This window comes from Rhipicephalus sanguineus, chromosome 5 (genome assembly GCF_013339695.2).
Source record: "Rhipicephalus sanguineus isolate Rsan-2018 chromosome 5, BIME_Rsan_1.4, whole genome shotgun sequence".
Taxonomy (NCBI): Eukaryota; Metazoa; Arthropoda; class Arachnida; order Ixodida; family Ixodidae; genus Rhipicephalus; species Rhipicephalus sanguineus.
Genome location: NC_051180.1, coordinates 161,107,080 through 161,129,183, shown reverse-complemented (window position 1 = coordinate 161,129,183; position 22,104 = coordinate 161,107,080). Strand labels below are relative to the sequence as shown.

Here is a 22,104-nt window from a genome sequence, read left to right as displayed (position 1 = left end):
AACTATGCGAGCGTTGAACGTCCCTTCACTGTAGCGCAAATGGGAGATGATAGTCCGCGCTCCTTCTGGCGGCACTAAAGAGTTAACGTGTTCCTAAAACCTGCAACTATTGTTTATCTACCTCGTTCCAGAGAAATCGTTAGTGCCTCGTCGATGCTTTACTGTTGGTCGGTAGCGTTCTTGTCGAGGAGACAAAGTTACGCTTCCCGCGCAAAAATAAGAAGATTCGTCGTTTTTCAACACTGAACGTGAAGAGATGAAGCGGAGCGCTTTGTCCGTCCCGCGTTCACTCCGCCAACCACCGCAGCACTGCAACGCATCTGATGGGAGGAATGCATTTCGCGGCAGGCTCTCTTGCCGGCAGCTGAAGCGAGGGAGGGTGCCCATTTCTCGCAAGTGGCGGCGTCAAAGTGCCATGACTGGACTGGCGCAGGTAAGTGTGCTGCCACAGTGAGGCCCCAACATGGCCGTCGAAGATAGAGTCATACAGGCGACGAGGGAAAGGACCCTCCTCGCCCTCCGGCGAAAGACGGGAGGAGGAGGCCTCCTCCCCGCAAAGATCCGAGAAGCAGCCTCCAAGCAAAAGGAGCAGGAAAAGCATCGGTGAGGAGGCGGACCCGGAGAGGAGGAAGAACCGCCCGGTGAGAGCGGAGCGAGCGCATACTCTCGTTCCCGTGGCCGTGTCATCGCGGGCCGAAACGCCTTGGCGTCTTCATTTGCTGCCCGTCGTTCGGTGCACGTGCGTTTTGTGCTCTCTCCGTGTGCGCGGAATCGTCGCGAAACTCTTTTCTTTCCCCGCACTGCCAACCACTGCATTGCGCTAGCTTCAGGATACTCGCTCGACAAGGATTACGGCTCGATGGACGACGCCAGAGGCTGCTGTCCGCCGGGGCCGCTGTTATGAGAGCGGGCCCGGCTTCGTCTTCACCGGCCGCGCATCCCTCCGACGAGCGCGCGCCGGCGTTCAACAACAGTGCTCGTAGCAGCAGCAGCAGCGTGTGCCGTGTTCGTTCCGTTCGGAGCTTTCTCTTGACGGCGGTGTAGTGCGCGCGAGGATGCATCAGCAGCTGGCGACCCATGTCTGACGTGCCGCGCCTGGCGGCCGCGGGCCTGCCGCTGCAGTTCCCCAGCGCCTTCGCGGCCGTGCACGCCGCCATCCCCGTGGACCAGCGCACGCACGAAGGACGCTATGTCTGGGAGCCACGGCTACACGCGTTTCCACATGCCCCGGCAGCTGGGTGAGTGCTTACGCCATCGCCTCTTAGGTTGGCCACTACGTGCTTGATCGTGACACGGGGACGTGTTTTGAGGTGCCGATGGTCACTTGCACAATTGAACATCGCGGACTCGACGTAGAAAGTCAGAGCGGAGTAAGCGACTGTTACCCGCGCTGAATTATTTTCAACGCCACTGCGAAAACCCGGCACCCCTCACTACTTCACGCTTTCATGTTGACGCGCTTTCACAAAATGCCCTCGTTGGCAATGCCATCAAGAAACGACGCAGTCATATGCCGTGCTTTCTGCTGCAGCAGGTCACACACCGGTTCATGAATTCCAATCTGCGCTTCTCGAACGCGTGATCATTCTATAAACGTGATTTGGTGTCCTTAGCTTGTGACGTAATCTGCTTAGCTAAAAGCAGAGAGGTACATCGCGAGACACTCCAACTCAACTATATTAACCGTATGACGGTCAGCTTTTGAGGGAAAGCAGTATTGGTTTTGGCCAGGATACCTTAGTGGCTTTGCCCAACCTAAACAGTAGGTATTAATTACGTGAGGTTTCGCGTCCGGCTTTACTGTTCATATCCGAAAACAGCGAGTTATGTGTTATTTTCAAGCAGGTATGGGCTTCCAGAACTTAAACGCCATGTTAAATTTGCTGACAGTACCAGAAACGAAACAATCACGAGCGCCGAAAATGTAAACATTTCGTTCATACTAGCCAGACATTGCCTTGCAGTTACACATTAATCTGTCGTCATTGCATTGACACGAAAGCTGAAAGTTAGATTGTAGGAAGTTATCGCACACTCAGCTTATCATAAGTCCCTTAAGCAAAGGTAGAGCCATCGAATTCCATGGTTCTAACTTGGACGTTGGAAGCGTGATTGCCTGCAGTGCGGCTGTGCGAAGCCGACACGCTTTCGGACGCCGGTGTGTCGTATCGAATCCATTTTGTTCTTCGACACTTTTTGTCGCGACACACTTCGCTAACGTCTGGTTTCAGTCATGTTAGGCGATGTTGTCGCGCTGCTTCCGTACAAGAACAAACCGAGCGGAAGGTAGGAATAATGTTTTTGGCATTTAGGATGCCTCTGAGCAATTATGCTGACATCACGCCATTCCATAAGACGTGCCCATCATAGGGAGCCGAAGCGTCGTTTTTGAACTTCAGGGTTCGGCGTCCTTTTACCACATTTCTTCGTGTTGCTTTCCGACCACTCGTGCTTGAAATTCACCAAAACCTCGACCTCACAGACGACGAATACGAAACTACGACCACACTGCAGCCTGCGTTTCGTTGTGTGCTTTGTGCGTATGTGCAGAACAAGCATAGCACGCATGTTCTGACACCTGGACCGCTTGCAACTATCTGAACACACACATTCCGAGTTGGGCGCACCGCTTCAGGAAGAGTGCCCCCGCTCGCCTTTAACGCGTATCTCACACAGAGTATGTTAGGGATATTCGGAAGCAGTTTATCTGAAGTCCCACGACCTGCTTGCGTTCTTTGGAACGCCCGGTGCTTTGCACACCGTCATCGCCAATGAGACGAACATATGCACAACTGAAACCACCTTTATTTGCGCCGAATCTATGACAGTTTTTTGAAGTTGTTACAGTCTACTAGGCTCTTTAGTTCGACTGTTTCGACGTCACGGGACACATGCGCCACCTATTGGGCTTGCCATTGCCGAACAAGGATTTGATGTCTAAGCAGGGCCCCATAAAGACAGATCAAAGTGCAGACAGAGGAGGCAAGGAAACAGAAGCGCTAACTTCAACGAACGTTTATTTAAAGTTCTGCAAACCTACATATATGCGTGAGTTGACAGCTAGTGCACACGTCACTTGTCCGCGTCCGATGTTTGGATAGATTTTACTCACTGTCACTTCATGCCTCAAATAACCGTTTGTTGAAGCTAGCGCTTCTGCTGTCTTGATTTTTTTTTTTTTTTTGACAAAGCGACATGGAGCGCTTAGTGATAAAAAGCGCCCACTGTCAGCTGAAAAAGGTCGCGCAATGGTGGACGAACTCCTAGAAACGCACTGGCGCACGCTGCAGAAATGGCAGTGCCATTGCGTTGGTCACGCGCATGTGCGAGGAGCACCCGCAAGCGATACATTAGGCGCGAAATTTCCGAAGTAGTCAGCTTTGCCACGCTACTGCATCAGGCCGTAACGTAATGCGGAAATCATGTCCTTTGTAGTAAAGTAGCCTTCTTTTGAAGAATGGAAGCAACCCTGCTGCGCGTGCAAAATCGATTCGCCGATCTCTGTTTACGCCACGCATGACACCTAGAACGTTTCCTGCGTAGTTTCCGCTTCGACTTTCTAGTGCGTTTCCTTTCGAACGTGTCTAGCCCGACGCGATTTTCTTTCCTTCTGTTATATTCGTATTTTATCACCAGTTGTAGCGAGCACCCGATACTGATCATAAGCCAGACTTTACGTCGTGTCAGTCAGGGTCAAAGGGCTGAAAAAGGAAATTAGCAATTTCCTTTTGGGGCTTACGGGCTTACGTGCCAAAACCACGATGTGATTATGAGGAACGCCGTAGTGGAAGGCTCCGGCAATTTCGGCCGTCTGGCTTTCTTTAACGTGCACTGACTTCGCACAGTACACGGGCCTCTAGCATTTAGCCTCTATATCGAAGTGCGACGACCGCGGCCGGGATCGAACCCGCAACTTTCGTGTCAGCAGCCGAGCGCCGTAACCACTGTATAACCGAGACGGAATTAAAAGAGAGATAAGAGGAGGACAATTCCATTGTGTTCTCGTTAAAAAGGAAATCTCAGATTCGACTACGGATGGATGTTCATGGCTGAATGAGCTTTGCTGTGCAGTCGAATTTCATAACTCTGCAAATCCTTGTAGGCTTTAGCCGCCGTGGTGTTACAGTTATATAGTGCCCGAAGGACGCGGGTTCGATCCCAGCCGCGGCGAGCGCATTTCGATGGAGGCGAAATGATGGAAGGCCCGTGTACTTTAGGTTGCACGCTAAAGAACCCCAGGTGGTAGAAATTTCCGGAGCCTTTCACTAAGGTGCGCCTCATAATCATATCGTGGGTTAATTATTAGCAATTAATTATTCATTTGTAGCTTCCGTGACGACTGCTGTTGTTTCTGCTTTAAGAGGCATCAGGTTACGCCTAGTTGTGAAATGCGACTTAATTAGGAGGCTAACTTCAGAATGACGTGTACGCGCACTTTATTCGCACTGCAAGTACACTTGGTTATGACAGCCATACCGCGCTGGAACTTCATATTAGATTGAAAGCTTTGCATCTACGTAGAGTTAAAAATGATTAAAGAATGCGTTGTCCTTCAGAAGTAAGCACAGCTGAGTCAGTCTAGAGCGATCGCGAAACGGACTACCAATAATGCCGAACTCATGGGAGAAACTACTATATCTGGCTGTACCCTTCGTATTAGGCAGACAATTAGCGATTTGCACTAGCCGATAAAGCAAAAATATATACAAAAATAGCCACATCAGGGTCAGTTCACTGCATACAATGTTCCCCAGCTCTGCGACGCGCACGTCGCGACACCTACTGACGCCACCAAAAGGCGATGCTGCCGGTATCTGCGTGTTCAACGAAAGCGCATGGAGCGTTTTCGTCAGTGACTCGCACTGTTCCGCTCGTGCGTGCGACGGCCTACACACGAAAGCCAGAATCGCCACAAAAATATTTCGGTTGATTTCCGACTAGTCTTGCGAAACAGCGTTTGTGAACTCTTGCACCATGTTTGCGCGCCTGTTCTGGCGTACAGCAATTTCTTTTCTTATTAACGCCATCCACGTCCGGGTTTCTTCAACAAGTACACGATCCTCCATTGAATATGTCCGCTACCGAGAGATAACTAACCCGCATGACATAGCACCCTTTACCGTGTCCTCTGCTGCAGTCTGCCAAACTTCTTCTGCTGTTGTATTTAAAACTATGGCAGTTTACAAAACACTAGGCAGATCAAAACTTGAGCGCGCTCTTTCAGCTTTGGACCAATAGTCGCTTACACAAGCATCTGCACTTGAGGCCACCCAGAGCAATTCTGTTTCTCAAACAGGCTGCCTCTGTCTGTAGTGAAATGATCGCGTTCTTTGGCTCTCCTGTGATACGAACCCACCTCGCTCATATCATTCTCTTATTTTGTTCCTTCCAGCCGCTGTGTGTAACGGGATATGATGACGACAATTTTTGACCGAATTCAACGACCGTATTTAATCTGGTAATGCCAGCATCCGAATGAGCGAGTTGTGTACCAATGTTTTACCTACACAGATATGAAGCTCATTCTGCGCTCTCCTTTTTATCGACCGTCGTTATAAGGTTGCAGTGTGATTTTTCCGGACGAACCTGCATGTCCATACATCGGTACCCACAACGTCATCCGAATGTAATCACGTCCGCGCCTTATTGATAGCTTGCACGTGATATCATGGACGCAGTTTGTAAAGAGTACTGCTACTTTGACAATGTAGTTAGTTGTGATGCAACATCATGACGTTGCGATCAACTTGCTTCAGTGTGATGACGACGCGGCCGAAACGTGATAGTTCTCTGTGCCATGAATAACGAAAGAATCTGCATGCGATGTACTGACAACATTATCGCGTATGGCTTCGTGAACTTTGCGTTCCACCTTGCTGGTGCTCCAACATGGAGAAGGTTTCAATGACCTCAACGCAAGCAATGTATATCGTGAGCAGTGCACACAGTCACAGTGAATGTGATTTAACTTACGTTTCCTCCTGTTCATAGCATTGAGGCTATTTAGGTACACAGAATAAATAGACAGTTATAGTTTAGCGGGTTTAACGGAATAGCGGGATCGAAGTGCGCATGCGCAGTACCGTAAACGACCCGTAGCGTTTACCGTACGCACGCTATTTTTCAGATTTAGCGTTAGCGTGTTTGCGTGGTTAACGTAGTGTACGTAAAACATGGCGGCGGTTTTGGACGCCCGCTTTGAACTGAATTTAGCGTTGATGTGGACGGATCCACTTTCGTAGCAAACGACTGTGCGAAATGGCTTCGCTTGCCTTCAGGTAGCTTCGACGACACGGCATTGCGGATAACTTGGCGTAGTTTTTGAGATCACTTCCCATTTCGAACGTCCCGAGGCCTATCTAGAAGATCGGTGTGAACAAGTCTGCAACATGAAAATTTTCGCTTTTGGTGCTTAGTCCATATTTATTTACTTTTGTTTTCACCAAAAAGAGGGGTAATATTGCTGCGTGCGGGGACACAGGCGAGCATTCTCGGTTTTGTTCTTTTCACTTTTTTTAATGCATTCAGCCTTCGCTAGGTGGCGCCCGGCTTGGGCACGTAAACGCTATCCCGCTAAACTGAAACACTCTTTCCGCAACCATCGTTTGCGGCACGGTAACGCTATTCCCTTAACCCCCGCTATCACGCTAACGCTAAACTATAACTGTCTAATAGTTGATCAATCCTTTACAATGGTGGGAATAGAGTAGGCGCGTCTTGCGCGCTGTGAGTGAGAAAAAGATAGCGAGTTTGGCTACTGCGTCCGTAACGGCGTTGCTCAAGTAAGAATGCCGCATTTCGCATCTTACGCACGAGCAGAAGATCCGCGCGCGTGCTCTACGCGAGATGGGGCCTTCTTACTAACGCAGACCTAAAACTCGCTGATAACAGTGACAATTTTCAAAGTTTCAGTTTCTTTCCGCAAACTTCGAAGAAGCAATAAGCGTTAGTGGCCGGATGTGTGGCGCCATCTGACGGCGCAGGGAGAAAACAAGCAAACTGATAACTATTATTGCGGCTAATCGAGCTACCAAGCCTACCAAACTTCACTGCGCACGTAAATTGTCGCCAGCACTGTTATTACGGATTTGTTGCCTTTTCGAACGTTTTTTTCTCGACAAGAACACTCAACAAACACAAAAACACAAAACGACGCGGTTACATGAAGCGACGCGGTTAGATGAAGTGTCGCTGCCGTAGTCCAGTGAACGGTATTACGCAAAAGCCACTTCGCGCATCGAAATCGCTGTTAGGCCTGTGAGTACTGCGTACGCGCGAGCCGTGAGTGCAACTCCGCAGCCTCATTTTATTATCAGTGATGACAGGTCCGCATTAATACGCATCTGCTGCGTTATAACTCTAGCATGTTCAAAAGCGCTTTGGAAAGCAACTCTCTACCATCATTTCATTTAACACCTCAATCGAGGCAGAACTCCGGAACTTGAACGATGTCGTAGGTATACTTTCATTTGTCCGCACATTAAAAGTTCGACTCCGTCGGTACAAAAGTTCTTGTCCGCAAGCTTCTTGCGGTTTACCGGGCTACCGGCGTGCCGTGACGTATAGCAGCACTGACAGCGACAGCTTTTAGCGCATAGTCCAACTACGTTGGAGGCGCGGCGAGAATATAATATGTTGCGCGCGTGTTATCGACGAAGGAGTCCAGCTGCTAGTTAAAGGGACGTACAGCCAAGTTTTACGGTTCCTTAGCTCGACAACGTTGTCTGTCCACCACTATTGCATGCTATCTCACATGTTGTATGCTCACGAACTCTACAAATAAATAATATTTCTTTAAAAACCGTTTTCTTTGTAGTGTCACGTCCTACACCTGAGCTTGTTCAATCATAGGATGCAAAAAAAACAAAGAAAAAGAAAAAAAAGCGGCCGTGGAACTGTAACTTGTATCACAAGATTTAAGTCTGTCGTAGGATGGAGTCGCACTCCAGAAATACGCTGGTAACAATGATATAATAATAATAAAAAAATTGGCGAAGCACGCACTAAGCCGCTCAAGGCTTGACACAGCGGAACTGAACGATTCTGAACACTAATCTGGTTGCTTCTAGGTTCTTCCTCGGCTTTAACTAGGTGATGCAGGTTGTTTCTACGTTGCGTCTAGGTCGTTGCTAGGCTTTAGCTTGGTGTTGCTAAGTTGTTTCTACGTTGATTCTCACCACAAAGAGGTTCGAGTTAAACCACAAACAGTCGCATACACGATGCTGATGTCCAAACTGAAGCGTTAGAACCTCGTGCTGAAACCAAGCGTTCGCACCTCTCGTAGATCTACGGGCACGTCGTCGTTGGCGTAGGCCTTCCATCGCTTCGGGGTTGCCGTCGCTTCGCAGCCATTTCTTGGGCTTACTGTTGCCTTCTTCATTTTTGTGGACCAGTGGTTACCCAATTTCTGTGGCACATACCCGTTCATGATAGTAGTTTTTTTGTTTCACCGGACACGGAACGATTTGCTTATTATTGATTATTAACAGCTTTGCTGTTAATCACTGCGGTTTAACGTGCCAAAACCGGGATATGATTACGAGAGACGCCGTTCTAGGGATTAATTTCGACCACCTGGGGCCACGCGCACCAGTACACGGGCCTCTAGCATTTCACCTCCTACCGCGGCAGCTGGCAACAGCGATATGCGAACGCGATAGCGAATGTATACGCCGTCATTGGTTGGAAGCATTTGACAAGTGCGGCCCTTGCAACACAGTGCGGCGCCCACTTATGGCGCAATTAGTCGGTGTACTTTTCTTTCTCTTTCTTTTTTTTTTTCGCCGGGAGACCGCAGCATTCTGGGTGTTCACTCGCACACATAGAAGTAGAATAACCGATAGGTCGGAAACTTGCAGGGTTACCAGATGGTGCGAGCCTCAAACCGCCAAATTGGACTCCGAGGTAGCCCAAACATAGCCCAACGCGAAAATTTTGAAGTAGCCCAAAAATAGCCAAAATCTGCAAATGTATGCGTGAATCCGTTGTAAAGCGTAATATTTTTTTGATATTTAAGACGCACTGCCAGCACTCTGCAAGAAGCGCGAATTTATTCCTCCAAATGCAATGATCGAACAGTAATCAGACGTGTAGCGACACGAAGAGCTGTCACTGCAGAGTCAAGCACAGACAAAGAAAACAAGCCCCGCATTCAGTGGTGTAGCCAAGCGGGGGGGGGGCGGGGTTCGCCCCCTCAGAGCGAAACTTAAGTAAATTTAAGTGGACGAAATGACAAACTGCCACTGGCAGGGTCACTGAACCTGCACCCTTCGGATGGGCGCTCCCCACGTGTCACGCGAACTGCTAGCTTTCACAATCATGTGCCCCCTTCCCCTTTTCGGGAGACTTGAAAATATACGCCAATGACTGACCAAGCGCCACCCCCCCTTCCCCTCGCCTCCCTCCTTCGCGACGTTTTTTTTTTTTTTTTTTCAACCTGTTCTCCGCCACATAATGCTGCAGGAGCGGTTCCTGGGAGTCTAGATATGTGCACGATTTCTTAGTACTTGTACAGTGCGATGTGTCGGGGTCGCATTCCGGGTTGTCGCAAATTGTTGGGGTATTTGAAGAACGTCTTTCTATTCTTGTCATAACACTTGAAATGTCAGACGGACACCCTCCGATTCAGTAAAAACTGTGAATGCACGCCTATTCAACAAAGCATTTCATAAGAAACACAGGTGCGCATTCTACTTAGGGGCGCTTCCGCTGCTATCTTGGATTTTGGTCTGGGACTGAGCAAGAGATCCCCCTCCACATCTTTCTTATTATCTTTCACTGTGTGTGCGTGTGTGTGTGTGTGTGGGGGGGGGGGGTGCTTGCTCGTCATTTTACGGTAGTAGAAGTCAAGAAAGTCTAGAGAAAGCGTGAGCCATCAACACTGGTTTCAAACTGACGACACGTGAAGCCCTTTCTTGGGCTACGTCTCCAGGTGCAGGGATCGTTCAACGCACTGGAATGTTTTGATGGCGAGACCTATTAGCGGCATTGGCATGTAAGCCTCGGCGTTCTTCCACCTTTCTTGGCTTTGGCACGGGAGTACAAAAGCCGACGTCGCGCCTCGGTACTGCATTTTTGGGGGGTCACGCATGTTCAGTCCAAAGGGGCTTATGGCGGCGGCCAGGGGGCCTTGGTTGACAAGGTGCATTAAAGTTACTAGAGAGTTTTAGACCCCCAGACGCTCGCGTACGGACGCTCCTGCTTTCCTTTGTATTCTCCGTGGGTGCATCTGGTGGGGGTCCCCGGCACTTGTAAGGCTGGAGGTACAAACGAACCAGGGGCGTAGCCAGAAATTTTTTTCGGGGGGGGGGGGGGGGGTTCAACCATACTTTATGTATGTTCGTGCGTGCGTTTGTATGTGTGCGTGTATATATACGCAAGCAAAACTGAAAAATTTCGGGGGGGGGGGTTTCAACCCCCCCCCAACCCCCTCCCTTGGCTACGCCCCTGAAACGAACGCAAGAGCGTGCGTGCATAGACCGTTTGGGGTCCCCGATACTATCTACATTTTGTAGCTTTTTGGAATTCTATAGCAATGTAGCCCAAAAATAGCCACATAGCCAAAGAGAAAAATTCGACGCCAACTCGAACAAAAAGTAGCCCAATTTGGCTATTAATAGCCCAATCTGGTAAACCAACTTAATAGCCAACTTAATAGCCCAATCTGGTAATCCAACTTTCTCGGACCGAGAAAGTTGGTTTGGGCTCATACCGATAGAAAGGCAGCGCTTAGAACGAATGCAAAAGGAACGAAAGTCCGGTAGTCTTTCTCTTTTCTTTTTTACTGCGGGAAGCAATGGGTCTGCCGTTCCGCTCGTCGCGAAGGCAGCGCCGCCTGTCATTGTGAACTGTCTTACATGTCACTGGTGCAATAAGGCGTAAACTATCGTAAAACATATAACATTACGGCCGCAATTTTAAGCAAGTTGTACGGTGCATTGCATAGCAGCCTACTACGTCCGGTAATCACAGTTGAAACGTGCATTTTCAGCGCTTAGTACCCATTCGCAACATATATGGTACGTAGCGGCAACACGTGGCGAAGGCTATATATAGTCTTCTCCACAAGCTGCCGCTACATACTTTAGTTTGTGGATTTCTGTGCCAGTTTCAAATTATAATACATTTTGAAGTGGCTAACTGCGTGATTGATTCTATCAAATCGATTCATGGTGTCTTAATTTCCATCGACTTCTCATGACACGACCTTGATGGTCCGTAGTCCCTTAGCCGACTTCATCGCTGCCAGCACTTCATTCGGGCTATCAAGTTGAATACGATAAAGCCATTGCAGCGTTAATTTTGTGTGCTCTCCGGTTAAACGCTGCTTCACGCGATGTCTATGAAACAAGCGACGTTGCTGCCATACGCCTGTATCTGGCAGAGGGTCTCAGACGTTTACCGGCAAGCTACAACTATAGAGAGCTTTAGATATGTCTGCAGTCGCGTCACTGTTCTCGCGGAAACAATACGATGAAAGTACTGTGAGTGCTTGATTCCCTCACGCTAAATACTTCGCATTTTTTAACACCAGCAGCGAAGTAGAACGTGTGAGTCATTGTAATATCAACTCCGTGTTTCTCTGACGAGTCTCTGCATCGTCAGGTAGCGCTACCAACGTTGCCCGCTAACAGTAAAAAAATAAATAAATATATATTAGTCCCGAAGTAAACACACACACAGAGGGAGGAACACAACGATAGGATGAGCGGCGTGCTTTTTTTAATATTCGCGGATAAATTATGTCCTTAAGTAAATACCAGCTAGGCCAGCAAGCAGTCTTGGTAAAAACTCTTGAGAAGTTTACGGACAAGCTAAAATTCAACGCCATTGTGCGTCGCAGCCGTACTAGAAAGTGCTCGCGGGTTAGTAGTACAGGGATCCATTCTTCTAGAACGCCAGGTAAGGGGTGATGCTGCATTTTACTTTTAAACAGCAGGGATGCTGAAGGTAAATGACACAACTGTACGAGAAAACAGTAGTTTTTAGCCTGATGGTACCGTAGACTTGCCCGTACGCAGTTCGCATGCTGGTAGCGCCATCTTTCGTGGCCTCGTGCAACCATAACCGACGTGGGCTTGTTGGTGCATAAGGAAAGTGCCTTTCCTTTAATCTGTTGCGCGAGGGATGTCGACGACGCAAAAGGAAAAAAAAAAAAAATACTTTGTACAACTGTCCCTGCTGACATTTTACCGACTGGAGATCGCAGTTGCTGAGTTCTTTTTCACTTGAACAGATGGCGCAGTAAAAAATAAAAAAATATAGAACACGCTGAAAGCATGCATCTCACTGTAGAAATGCATGCTTGCATTTTCAGTGTCTCTTTTTTGGCCAAAAAACTCGGTAGGGAAAGGGACCAAGCGTTATGAATGGGATTCAGACAAAGAAATGGGTAAAACAAACACATCCATGTTTCAAGGCGCTTGCGCAGGAAACCGGAGTTCTTTACGCAGTGTTCTGATAGGGATCTCCGCTGCTTCCATAGGTACCCGCGTGCAGTTGACCCTGTGCCTGGAAATAATGACGGAATTGTAAAAACAACAACAACAACAACAACAAAAAAAAAAACGAGTCGTGCGTGATTGCACGGGCACACAGCGCGAATAGTCCTCCAGGCAGCTGTGTGTTGCACCACTTTTCTTCAGCACACTTAACGCATACTAACCAACTCTGCAAGACGGATACGGTCATGAATGTTCGCCTGTGCACGCGACACGATTTAGAGTGTCATTGCGTTCATTCGCATTTGTGGCGTTTTCTTAGCGCGTACACGCTGCGAGAAACGCAGATGAACGCGCCAGCAGGTGAGAACACGAGCGCGCGTCGTCGCCGCAAGTGCGTGCGTGTCGCTGGTTGCTGCAGGCCGCCTCGCTTCTTTTCGCATTCGGCTCCTCGTCCGCAAAACCGCACAACACCGTCCCTCTGCCTCAGCGGAGAAAAGAAACAAACAAACAAGCAAAGAAGATTGTTAGAGGACATGGGTGTTGTAGGTTCGCCTCCGCGGTGACGTCACGGTAATTACTGAACGTAATTGACAGGCGCATCAGTACAGACTCACTGAGTGTGGCAGCGATTTCCTGCTGGATTTTACTCCGCAAACGTGTATTCTTGAGCGTGCACCGGCGCCAGATACCCATGCGCCGACTCCCCTGGCACCAACTGTGACCGTGTCATCGCACCAGGGGCGTAGCCAGAAATATTTTTCGGGAGGGGGGGGGGGGAGGGGTCAACCATACTTTATGCATGTTCGTGCGTGCGTTTGTATGTGTGCGTGTATATATACGGAAGCAAAACTGAAAAATTTCGGGGGGGGTTAACCTTCAACACCCCCCCCCCCTGGCTACGCCCCTGCATCGCACCACCGTTGTAACATATAATGTATGTAGCTGTGCCGCTGCTACTTACGGGGCACCTGTGGCTTTTGTGGGGCTGACGATTCTGACGGCTTTTCCCACAGGTCTCGAGTATCGCGCACATTGGCTTGATAACGCAGAATAAAATAATTTCGATGTCTGAAAAAAAAAAGTACTTAGCGAGGTACACATCATCGGGCTCAGCAGAACGAGCGACGCATTGTTTTCGCGCAATTTTTCACCGTTTCACGCAGGCAGGTGTGTTGGCTTATCAATATATTTCAAGGTAGGCGAACTGAAGCGTATGAGGAGCAATCGTGTAACCCTTTGCGCACTAAGTCGTCGAACACAAAAATATTTCTCATGTTTCCCGAGCCGTGAATGTATATGCAGAGGTACACGTTTAGGATTGCCCGCCGCGTTATTCGGTGTCTGTAGTGTTCGGAAAGTAGCCTCTCCTGTAAGGGCCAACCTTCAGATTCCACGCACTCGCCTATTTTTGTCGTTCCTGACCATTGTATCCCCTCCTGCCTTATAAAAAAGAAACTTGCAAAAGAATAGATAGGTAGTGTTTTAAAACGACTATTGCGACCTTCCACTGATCTTCTTATGTTCGCGGCTTGCCGACAGCGTGTTTATTTTTCCTGAACGCAGTACAGGCCCATCACCGGGAACAGTTCACTCGCAAAGTGCTCAAAGCGATTTTTTGACTACTTCGTTTGCTTGCACAAATGCGAAGCGCACCTTCCCTTAGTACGTACTCGTGATGTGCTGTGGCAAAATGTGCCGAGTTCGATGGTCCTCTATCAATGCGAAAAACGTGCGAAACGTCGTGCTGCCGAATGTCTGCCCGCGAAAGCACAAACAAGCTCCCCTCCAAGAATTTCTCACACTTTTCTGAGCTGTGTGCGTGATCATCGGATTGATGCTTTGTGACGTATGCAGCTCATTCTCAGCGTGAGCGAAGTGAGAGGCTGCTCCGCTTGCCGCATTTACAAGTTCTTTGATTCCGTTATGTTTAATGCGAGTGCATTAATGTACCCAGGATGTCGTAAGCCGTAATGGAATGTTGTCGCTTATCTCCGTACGAAATCAGACACACGACAAACAACCTGCAGCGCGAGAAATTCCCGCTGTTCTCCGAACATATATGTGGGTATGAACATCCCTGCAGGTTCGCGAACAACTTGACTTCCACCATGATGGATATGCAGTTGTGCTGGTGGCAAAAAACGAAACATCTTTTTTTTTTGGGGGGGGGGGGGAAGGGGGGGGAGTGACACCTTTTGTTAGGCCCCGCAATGTTGAAACACATCTTGCCTTTGGAAGTGCAAAGCAGAAATGGTGATACCCTATCATTAATACAAGTTTCGCTGCCTCGACGTTACGCGTGTCCCCTCCAAGCGTGTGAAAGTTTGGACAGTTGATAACCGTATAATCGCCGGTGTTGAGTCTCCCGTCTGTACATCGTTCTGTACGTTAAGTTTCTTGCAGGATATGGTCGAAGCTATGAGTAAAACAAGTTATTGTTTGTACGGCTGGCATTGCTTCCACCGGCTGTGGTAGCCCGGTGGATATGACGGCATTGCGAAGCGTGAGCTCGAAGTTGCGGGCTCGATCTCGACAGGCACTCGTGTTTCGATGGGGCCGAATTCACAAAACGTTTCGTTCGTAATTACTTTTTGGCGTTTGCTACCTGACGTCGATAATGATTTACCCACCATCGGAACTGGCTCGGTTACGGTGCTCGGCTGCTGACCCGAAGGTCGCGGGTTCGGTCCCGGCCGCGGCGGTCGCATTTCGGTGGAGGCGAAATACTAGAGGCCCGTGTACATGCGAAATTTCCGGAGCCCCTCTACTGCGGCGTGCCTCACAATCATATCGTGGTTATGGCACGTAAAACCCCGGATATTATTATTGTTATCGGGATTGGCTGAATTTTATCTCTTACGAACAGTTCTGCCTAGGCGATGCCCGCCTCCGCAGAAACATCGTACACGCTGTAACTGTCTGCAACAGAAAGATCTATTGCAGCAAGTTTAAGAAAAATCTAGCCAATCCTTAGACGGGGCATAAAATTATCGCGGGCAGCCTGTCAATGGCTGAGTGGGCTTACGAAAGAAAGCCTTGGAGAATTCGGTCTCATATTTTTTTCTAATACTGCTTCTACTTATGCGTCACTCTATCATTGTACATCTCGTATTTTACTGTTTTTCCGCTGAAACGCACACCTGCACTGGAAGCTCGCATCGGTTTCCACTGCGTCTGCATTTAGCTGCAGCGGCAAATGACTTTGACTCTCGTGAAAAGAAAAAAAAATGCATTCGGGGCGCCCCATCATCATCATTGATTGACTGACTTTGGTAGCTCGACTTTTTTTTTTTTTCAAGGGTTCTTTTGCCTCGCGGCAAACGATCCGGACGACTGGCTTCCGCCATCTTCAAGGGCCATCTAACCCCTGCCATGGGCCTCTCCTATCTCTTCTGCGCAAAAGACATCAGCGACTCCATCTTCTCCATCGTCTCTGTCGTCGCCCAGTCAGCCGTAATAACTTAATCCAAAGCCGAACGCTCGCTTGAATGCCGACTGGCCTTTCATAAGCGGTGCACGGCCGGAACACTAGACAGATAATTCGATTTGTATCGACGTTTGCACAACGAATCACCATTAGCTACGTGACTGCGCCAACCAAGGCGAGGCAGCGCGGGCCCTGATAAGTGATACCTGGGCGGTGTTGCCGTGAGACCGTTCTCTTTCAGCACGCATAGTTAGTTACGTGCAGCGACTTTGGGGTCCCTAATGGTGCACACGCCAATTCCCGCGCGAGAAAACGTATAGCTGCGTGCTTTGAACCGGCGCGAGTTGGCTTTTTTATGACGCCAGTGCAGTACGTGACGCCAGCAGACTGTCGTCGCTGATTGAGTTTTCTCGAAAAGCAGCAACAACAAACAAGACGACTGAAGCAGAAAAGGTCGAAATATACAGTTGGCAGTATGCAGTGGATCACGTTTTATTGGCAGCCGATTTAGCCGATCCGCTTATTTGCTCGGCTTTTCGAGCACTTCAGTGCACGCAACTACGGGAATAGCCTTCAACGGGCTGCCACCCCCCTCCCGTTTTTTCTGCGTTTTATGGTTCCTTCGGGTACGACTCTCCCACGGCAACCAACCAATCGCATTGCGCGCACTCACCGGCGTAGCCAATGGCGGCCGCGACAGCACTCTTTCCCGTCTTATCAACGCATATGGCGCTGCGTGTATCTTCGGTTCGGCCCTCTTTTGAGGTGTCACCCCCCAGATATCGGCGCACGTTTTTGGCTGTACGTGCCGATGACGGCTTTTGCTCTCCGACGCTCTCTCCTCGCCTCAAGACGACGTTCTCGGCAAAATGGCGAAAGGGCGGCATCTGATCGACTCTGTATCCCGAGTTGCCGCGTTTCTTTTTTTTTTTTTTTCCTTATCTCTGTCTCCGATCGCTTCTCCCCTGTCACCAGTGGAGCTCGCCCTTGCCCTGAAAATCATCCGCTCTGCAGCGTGGATAATTATCGGAACAGTGCGTATGTGCCCTGTGGGGCGGCTTTCTTTTCCTTTTGTCCCGTAGCTGCGATCGTATCCGCCGATGGAACGCCGAGAGACTTACAGACGCCTATTTATTCGCATTATCGCTTGTAATTGGCAGCCGCGCTGATTTGCACTGACAGGCTTTTCCACTCCGTCAGAGGAATATTGCGCTGGAAAATTTCATGCTTCGTCATTTTTTCCCGTTTCTTTATATATTCCTCATTTTGCTGACAAGCTGTTGAATGTTCTCTTTGCGTTTCGTCTGTGAGCGCTGATTCTCAGTAAATTGTTACGGGTAAATAAAGGACTTATGCCGGAAAACGTACGGCTTGGATTTTCGCTTAATAGGATTGTAGGAGGTGGAAGGGGAGATAAGAATTTAGAATAAAGTGTAATGTGTAAGCACGAGGCCCGCCATAGTTTTGGTTTTGAACCGAGTTGCTGCGTTATCCCGGTGTCCCTCATAGTGGACGTCGCTTCCTCCTTTATATATGTATACCTTTGCAAGAAACTTCAAGAGTGCTGCAATGAAAGCAGAGCAACTGTTTATTTCGTTCTGACAGTTTCGGCTAGTGGATCGGTCTTCCTCATAGAATATGGTGAAACGAAACGAACCGCCTCAGACGGACACCAATATGGGTGTCCGTCTACGGACACAACATAAGGGATACGCAGGGAAAGCAATGCTCTATACGTGGTACAAGATTGCATCGTGAGTTGTGTGCAATACGTATCTCGCCCGATGAACACCTACGAAGCCCTGCAGACGGGCATATATTCTTTAGGTATAAGTGCGACAAGACAACACAGAGAGCGAAGACCTTAGGACGAGCTACAGGACGCGGTTTTCTCTCTCTCTCTCTCTTTTGTCCTGTCGCGCTGTCTTTTACCTGTGCGAACTATCCAATCATTCTTCCCTGCTTGAGCACAATCTCCTCTTGCTTTCATAACAGGGCAACCTCGTGAACAAGCTGGTACCTCCTCTGCGCCGGAGTCTAATTCACAAACTTCGCAACCGGCCAGCTCTCAGCGCCGCTTTACTTCTCTTATTCTACAGAAATGTTTTTCTTAAATGCCGAGTGGGTCATTTCTCTCGTCTGATTCGAGCTCTCTCTCTCTCTTGTTTCTCTTTACTGGTCCCATCTTGCCGCGCGCCATGACGGGGCCACTCTGTTAATATTTCATCGCCGATATCGCGGTGCGCTTTGACAAAGGGGAGCGGTTCATCGTTGCGACGCGGTAACTGGCGCGTGTCTTCTCTCATCGCTTTTCGTCTCTCAGGGTTAGCCCGTGTACGACTGCCGTTGCTGGTTCTGAAAGGGGGGTGAAAGGGAGAGAGAGAGATGCATCGCTCGTCCATTTGGGCCGGCGCCTTTGGACTGGGTCCGTGGATCGGTGGAGGATGCCTTCGAGTGGAACAAGAGGAGAACTGGAAAACTGGCTCGGGCCGAAGCAGCATGGCAGACGTGTTGTGTGCCCTCCGAGACCGGGGCTGACGTCGTAATCGCGTTCGAGCACCATAGATCATACTGCATCACGATCTCCATCTTATCTCGATGCCCACGAGAGGTTCATAAGCACTTGCTAACATTGCGCGGCTGCCGCGTTTGCGCAACCCCGCAGACAGGCAGGCCGCTCCCCGGCGTAAGCCCCCCCCTCCCTCCCTTTTCTCCCTGCCCGTCCCACCTCCTCAGTCTTTCGTTATCTGCGGTGCTTTTTGCGAAATGGCCGCTCGTTAGAGACCCACAGGTCGTCCGTCTTTTCGCGGACCCAGATTCGATCTGTAAGCAAGAATCGTTAAAAAAAAAAAGGATGACCCTGATCCGGAGCTTCGGACAAGCATGCAGCTGCCCTACCATTCTCTCTCGGATATTCGGTCTCTCTCCATCTCTCAATGAAAGCACCCCCTTTCCGTCTTTCGCGACGAGGTCGTAATCTTTCTCTCGAGTCTCGGGGAAACTGCGACACGCGACAACGCGTACACGACATTGACGGTGCCTGGCTGAGCCATCTTGAGAACGAATGTGCCTATAGCTTCCTGTGACGCGCCGCGATTTGTGAGGCCTGTTTGTGCTTGTGGCGCAGTGGTCAGTGCGTCTGGCTTCTGGCTTCGAAAGTCGTGGACGCGCAGGTTCACTTTGCCTGTTTGGACGCTGAGATGGAATTTTTTTTTATGAATTTCTTCGTTAGCTGTCCGCGTGGCCTCTTTCTGACGTCATTTCCGCGACGGAAATGACGTGCGTCAATTATTGATGGACCGCGACTTCTGTGTTAAAAGGACAAGTAAAAAAAGTCACTTTCGCCGCAAGGGCGAAGCAATGAATGCGATAGCAAGAAATTAATGCTATATGAAGTGAGGCTCGCCAATGGATACTCTCAGTTTGAACAGCGCTCCTTTTGCAAAGGCGGCCGAAGCAGCGAAGGAAACTAGCGTGCTTCAAGTGTCGAGCTGTGACACTTGATAATTCGCGCTCATCTTGTGTTTGTTCGTTTAGCGGCGTCCCTTCAGCTCGAGTGACTTTCGTACGCTCGGTAGCATGAGCGCGGACATCACGGTGAAAGTTTGAAACATTCCTCTTCCCCTCACCGCGAGAAAACAGCGCGAGCAGACAGCGGAAGGGCAATGTTCTCGCTGCGCAAATATAAGAAGAAGCGAGCTCGCTCGCCGACTTTTAAATGCGCCCGTCGCGCTGCTAGCGCCATCTCGCTGGTAATGAAGAAACGCTTATTATCGCCTGCCGTCTCTGAGTCCGTCCAACGGTAAAGGGTGTGTATATAACGCTAGCCGTTAGCTACGTGGAGGATCTGCGTTTCGTGGCGTAGTGGATAGCGCCACTCGCTGCGGAGCAAGAGGTCCCTGGTTCGATTCCGCGCTTCGGAAGCATTTTTCTGAATTATTTTTCTTTGGGGATATTATATATATATATACGTACTTATACATATACGGTGCATGACGACGGCGACGGCAAAATCCAGCCGACACTGTCCATATAATTGCTATCGCAATAATTCACTTTTGGGGCTCAACGTACCAGAAGCACGATATGATTATCAGGCGTGTCGCATTTGGAGACCCAGGATTAATTTTGTGCGCTTGTTCTTGAACGCGCATATAACCGTAAGTGCCACCCCATCGCTTTGTGGCCTGTAGTAGGGTACAAATTTGGGCTGGTTGGTTCATGATTACGAGTGAAAAACAGCGCTAAAAAGCGCTTTGTGGCCGCCGTGGCAGGGAATCGAACCCGCATGTTCGAGCTCAGTAGCGCAACGCCATAGCCGCTGCAAGTCTCTACGGCGGCTGGTATTTATCCCAGTGGCCTCGATCTTATTTCATGCAGGAGAAATTGCCACCATATGATGGGACGTGTGGACGTGTGGTCTTACGTTTTCGGAGGCTTGCACGCCACCACGCACGAGACTGCACGAAGCGCCCTCTACGACGCGGCTCGCCACAGGCCGATGAACTCGCCCCTGGCGGAACAAGGACTCTGCCTTGTGCGCGCATTTCGTCCGAGATCGCGCGGCCTTCGCCCTTTCGTTGGTTTCGTATGGCAGCCAGTGGCGCGCACTTTCTCGACGATGCCTCAGCGGGCCGATGCCTCGCTTGCAAGCAGCTGGGTGTGGCCGGCTCTGCATGGCGCGTCGACGTGCTTCGGTCTCGCGAATTAACCGACCAAAACAAAAACGTGTTTAGACGCGTGAATGATCAAGAAAAAAATCACGAGAAGGAACACTGGCTCTGAGGCCGCTCGTGTACGATGTCGTTGTTGTAACGTGCCGTCGAGTCGTTGATAATTCCTGGGGACGCCGTGTATAGATGAACGCCAGTGAGACTTATTTGCTCCAAGTGACACTCTCTTATCAGACTTATCTGTCCCTAGGGACGCTATGCGATGAGTAATAGATAAATAAATTGGAAGAAAGAAAGAAGAGTAGTTTGAAGGCTGGAGTTTGAGTTTTCTTTGTCTTCTTTGACCTCGCACAGAGAGAGATTAAAACATTTATTTCAAACGAGTTGAGTCTCTAGTGGTTGGACCTCCAAGTCCGGAAGGCCATTGGCTCTTGCCAAGTTATACGGCTCGCTCATCCCAAAGCGGATCGTGCCACACTAGCTACGCCGTCGGCATCAATCCTTGCACCGCGAAATCCTTCCGATATGACGGAATGAAGAGTTGTTTAAATGTGGAGAAGGCACCTCAGAGAGGCTGACCCACGTGTCGGTAGATGTACTGATGGCTGTCAAAATTACACCCTTGAGCGTAAATTTTTTAAGGCTTATGGCGAATTCCATTGGGAGAACAGGAGCACTCAAAAGCACTCTGAAAGTGCTCTCTTCAGAGCCGGCGTGTTTCATTGGTCGAACAGGAGTAAGCGCACTGTCGTCCAATGGTAGAGCGAGATCGCCTCTGCTGCGCCGAGAGCAGCCAGGATCAGTTTGAAGTGCTCTCGCCTCAAAAGAGCAGTAAGCGCAGTACGACGAGATTCACGTGGCTTTTAAGCGTCACACTCTCCTTATTTGTATTTATTTTGCTTAAGCCGGCGAGCGCGGCGGCAATCGTAGCAACCATGTTTAGTTTGACACCACTGATGTTGGCCGCATTGGCGCCGCTTATATATGAGCAGCGACGATGACGACTACAAATTGTATACGCAGCCATCTATGCTTACTGGATAAGTCGTTGCACAAACGTAGTACGTAATTGCAGATGGGAATAATGGCGCACATGCAACCGACAGATTTTCCACAGAGAATGCCGGGGCTTCGAATGTTCTGATCACAAGGTATTTTCCCCTCACTCGTCACCCCCTCACGTGCTCGCCCAATGCGTGGTGCATATCAATGGCAAATCGAGTGGCCCTGCTCTCACTGCTCGGCCCCCAACTCCGCGACGCCTCTGCGCCTGTTCTCTCAATGGAATCCGCCATTAGTGGGGTACGTCTATTGGTGTGGGTGGCGGCTTCAAGCGTCAGTAATGTTTATCCTTCTACGCGTTTCTGTGTACGTCATGCTCTAACTCAGCAAACCTTTAATACCTGGGTGCACGCGTAATTGATGGATTATAAAGTACTTTGTCGTTGAAAATGATGAACTTACAAAGTCAGGAATCCATTTGAAACCAGTAGGAACGATATCTAGACTAACCTATGTTATGTTCACCATTACCGTACACCACCGCCGGAGTTCCCTATAG

At 49.5% G+C, this 22,104-nt stretch overlaps 1 protein-coding gene across 1 annotated transcript in view; it reads left to right on the top strand.

Annotated features, from left to right (window-relative positions):
- The first annotated feature begins 705 nt into the window (after window positions 1-705).
- The window catches only part of LOC119394392 (transcriptional activator GLI3), a 76,693-nt gene continuing 55,294 nt past the window's right edge, over window positions 706-22,104 (top strand). The window contains exon 1 of the mRNA XM_037661690.2: window positions 706-1,238. Coding sequence (XP_037517618.1) covers window positions 1,078-1,238 — 161 coding nt within the window. The 5' untranslated portion in view covers window positions 706-1,077. The remainder of the gene's footprint in view (window positions 1,239-22,104) is intronic.